Genomic DNA, 3,845 nt, shown 5'->3' on the forward strand with positions numbered 1-3,845 from the left:
GAGGAAGCAGAGAAGAGAGAGAGAATTACTAAAACTGAGAAAACAGGGGAAGGCCCCAGCACACGCAGCTGAAACTCAGACTTCCAAGAACCAATCGCGGCTCACCTGGTACTGGTGTTTCTGAGCTCAAAGGAGGAACACCAGAGACCCTGGAAACAGAGATCTGAGGGAAAGGAACCCACAGGGTTGATCTGGTGTCTCAGGAAGGCACATTCAAATAGTTTCTGCAGGTGTTGGGAAGTCACTAAACTGAAATCAGTGGCTGCTACCAGAAGGACCTACTACTGCCAGAGTGAACTGTCACTGGAGTGAGACCAAGAGGGTCACGAAAGCCCTGAGAGGCAAACAAGAAAGAGCAAGTCCCTTCCTCCTCCTCTTGCTGTGCAGTGTCTCCCTCATTCCTCTACTGGCAGAGCCTAACAGGGAGCCAGATATGCTTGTAGAATTTCAAAGAGTGGGGTTGAAGCTGAGAGATAGTAGCTTAATATCTGTCTACTAGAGACAGTAGTATAAAGACCCTAATTGTAGTAAGACTGAGAGGTAATAGAAATAGTACATAATTTTTGGTATGTATAATTGGGTACACATGGACATTTTCTGGGGAACTGATATCTAGGTAAACTTTTAGGCTTATACAAAATTATTCCTATGTGGAAACTGTATGTTTCTCCTAATGAGATTAATAAGCATTTAGGACATCAAGGACCTACACTGAATTCTTCTTAGCTTCCCAGCTAAAATCAAAAGATCACAGCCATAATAGCTGAGAACTGCTCAACAGTAGCAGCAAGCTCTGCTCCAGAGAGGTGAGGCTGGGTCCTTGAAGTCTTAGTGTCAAAGGAGTGGACTAAAAAGCTTACTTAGCAGGACAGAGCAATCCAGAGCCTGCCTCAGAACAGGAGATTGGTATAAAAAGGTTGTTCTGTAATCACAATCATTGATAAGAACAATACAAACGTGATTTTTCACTTAGTAAGTTGTTTTGTGCAATTCCAGGGAACTAGAAAATGAATGGAAATGATCAGCTATCTCCTTCATCTTGTAAATCAGTGTTCTAGTAACTGAGTGTCCAGTCAATGTCAAGGCCACACAAATCAATAAATCAGTGCTTTCCATATTCTTGAAAGGTGATCACAGTCACAGCTGTTCTGGGTGACAATCAAAAGGAACATTCCCAGGTATTATCAAATGGTTATCAGAAGTATGCCCAGTACATACTCTGGAAGATAAAGAACAATGAAATGGTCGTTACTCTTAAAAGACCTTCACCTGTTTCTCATTTTATGTTTATATTTTGTCTTGTTTTTGTTTTTCAAAGGATATTGAAGAGTCACAAAACCACACTGGAGAGCCTATAGGAGATGACTACAAAAAGATGGGAACACTTTTTGGTGAACTGAACAAAAGCCTCATCAACATGGGCTTCACAAGGATGTATTTTGGAGAACAAATTGTAGAACCAGTAATAGTCATTTTCTTTTGGGTTATGCTGTGGTTCCTTGGCCTACCAGCCCTTGGACTAGTTGCTATTCTTTGCCTTGTCATTATTTATGTGCAGCAGTAAAATATGGCCAAATGAACTATTGTTTGACATTTGATAGCCAGATATGTAATTAGTGAAGTTATATATTTCACTACATAAAGGCTGAAAAGTTTGCCTTGTTTCAAATTGTGTGTTGTTGTTTTGCAATTAAATTTGCAAGTTGATGTTGTTTAAAATTAAATTCAACTCGATTTTAAGAGGGTTGAATATATATAGTAGCTTATTCATAACCCTTGTTTAACTACTGTGATCTGTGCCCACTTTTAAATACTCCTATTCCCATGCCAAACCTTAAATAACACCAAAAAGTGAGCAGGGAAGATAGGATACAAAATTCAAATCAGACAATATAGATCTTGTAAAAGCTCTAATAAAACATTTTAGAAGAAAAAGGATGAAACAAGGAGCAAAAATTTTAATTGGAGAATTGCACCTCACTTCTCCCAACCAAATAAATCCATATTTTCTGGGAAATAACTTGAATTTCCATTGTCCCTGCTCAGCCAAAACTAATGTAAATGACAACTTCTATACACTACCTTAATATTTTGATGAAAATCAGTAAGCTAGCACATTTTCTAAAGATTGAAAAGAAATATATTTATTATAACTGGGGGAACTTCCCAAGTTAAATGTAACTTTTTTATAATGTAATACTTGGGCTTGGAATCACTTCAGTATATCATTTGGAGTTTTAGACAATTTTGGTGCTAATTCGTTTTTGTGAATTTTTAAAGTCTCATAAGCCAGGTCCATAGTTGACTGTACCCCATAGTAATGAATATTTTCCTTGTATTTTTTCCTAGATAAACATTTTCAGTGTATTTTTTTCAGAAATTTACATTTTTATAATTCTTTTATAGCAATTAGTCTAAGATTTTAAAAATCTATTTCCTATCTTGACATGGATTTTGCCCCCAAAATTTATTTGTATTATGGCTGAAATTCTTTATTATTCCTTTTTTTAAAAGAAAAAGCTCATTTTCTTTAATATCTGTATTAGAAAGTACAATATTACAATATAAAACTAAATGCTTAAATTTGGAACTCAACAGCCAATTGTATCATATTCCTCTAATGCTAAAGTCAAGTCAGTAATTGGCCAGGCATGTTATTAATATGTCTTAATTCAACACTTTGGGGTTTTATATTGAAAAATAGCATTTCTTTAAACATATTTAGAAAATGAAAAATGGCTTACTGATATTTTGGATTTTGTTAAAAAATCTAAAATCTTTATACTTTGGTCTAAAAAACTTTCTATGTAGACAAAGGATAGGTAGTTGAGATAATTATCTAGAAATTTCAGTTAAATAGAGGAAGATGGAGCAATGGGTTATTTTTATCTTTGGCAGGGCAATAACTAAAGTGTGTCAAATGTTTACTATTCTACTTTATAAAGTTTTTACCCAATCCTGTTTTTAAAATTTATTCTGTATGTCCTCAGTGTCTTCCATCCTGAAGCAGAAAAATAATGAAAATGTTCAATTTAGATTTCTAAAATTAGATTATCGTGAACAACAGTACCAATCAGAGGGCACTAAAAAATATTATTCCTTTGTGTAAATACAGATCTTTTAAAGTTTGACTTTGAAAAAAGACTTTGTACTCTATCACTGTGTTTTTACTGGGTTTGCAATATTTTTAACAGTAACCTTTATGAACCTGGCATAAGTGCAAGTTATTTGAAAAGGTGTCATTATTCGTGTGCAGTAGAGTTGCAGGGTTTTTAATAGAAGTCATGAGATTTTGTATATCTGCATTCAATATTAAAAAGTGTATTCCTTTGTAATACTACTAGAAGTTTTAATTTCCTTTTGGAATGTGAAAAAGAAATGGTATGCATAATAATAGCTCTGGTTCCACCAGTGCCTAATATTGAAAATATTTTTTAAAGTAATTTTTAATTGTCAAATACTATGCATCTGTACACTGCTGTTAATAGGATGTATATTAAATTCTATAAAGAAATGAGATATTTTGATGCTATCCTTTCTGCATATATTACTAGAAGAGCATACAAACAAATCATTTGCTTTAATAGGGAAAAAACAAACTTTGCTCATTTGATGGAAATAAAATACTTTCTTTTATGAAAGATATTAGAATACAAATTATACTGATATCTTGAAATAAAAAGAAGCTGGTCATTTTTTTGGTTCATGGTATAAGGGATTGATTCAAAAACATTCTCAATCATTTCAATCTCAGATACAAGCCAATTTTAGAAACTACTATTGCTATGAATAAAGAGAAGAGAAATTACAGTGCTACATTATTAGATTAGTGTATGTATATACCA

The 3,845-nt window shown here is 33.7% G+C and overlaps 1 protein-coding gene across 1 annotated transcript in view; it reads left to right on the plus strand.

The window, feature by feature from the left end:
• The window catches only part of FAM241A (family with sequence similarity 241 member A), a 40,218-nt gene extending 36,704 nt beyond the window's left edge, over positions 1-3,514 (plus strand). The window contains exon 2 of the mRNA XM_081484934.1: positions 1,319-3,514. Coding sequence (XP_081341060.1) covers positions 1,319-1,564 — 246 coding nt within the window. The 3' untranslated portion in view covers positions 1,565-3,514. The remainder of the gene's footprint in view (positions 1-1,318) is intronic.
• The last annotated feature ends 331 nt before the right edge of the window (positions 3,515-3,845 follow it).

The sequence above is a fragment of the Giraffa tippelskirchi genome, chromosome 1 (assembly GCF_054371585.1).
Source record: "Giraffa tippelskirchi isolate mGirTip1 chromosome 1, T2T-mGirTip1v1.2.pri, whole genome shotgun sequence".
In the NCBI taxonomy this organism is placed as follows: Eukaryota; Metazoa; Chordata; class Mammalia; order Artiodactyla; family Giraffidae; genus Giraffa; species Giraffa tippelskirchi.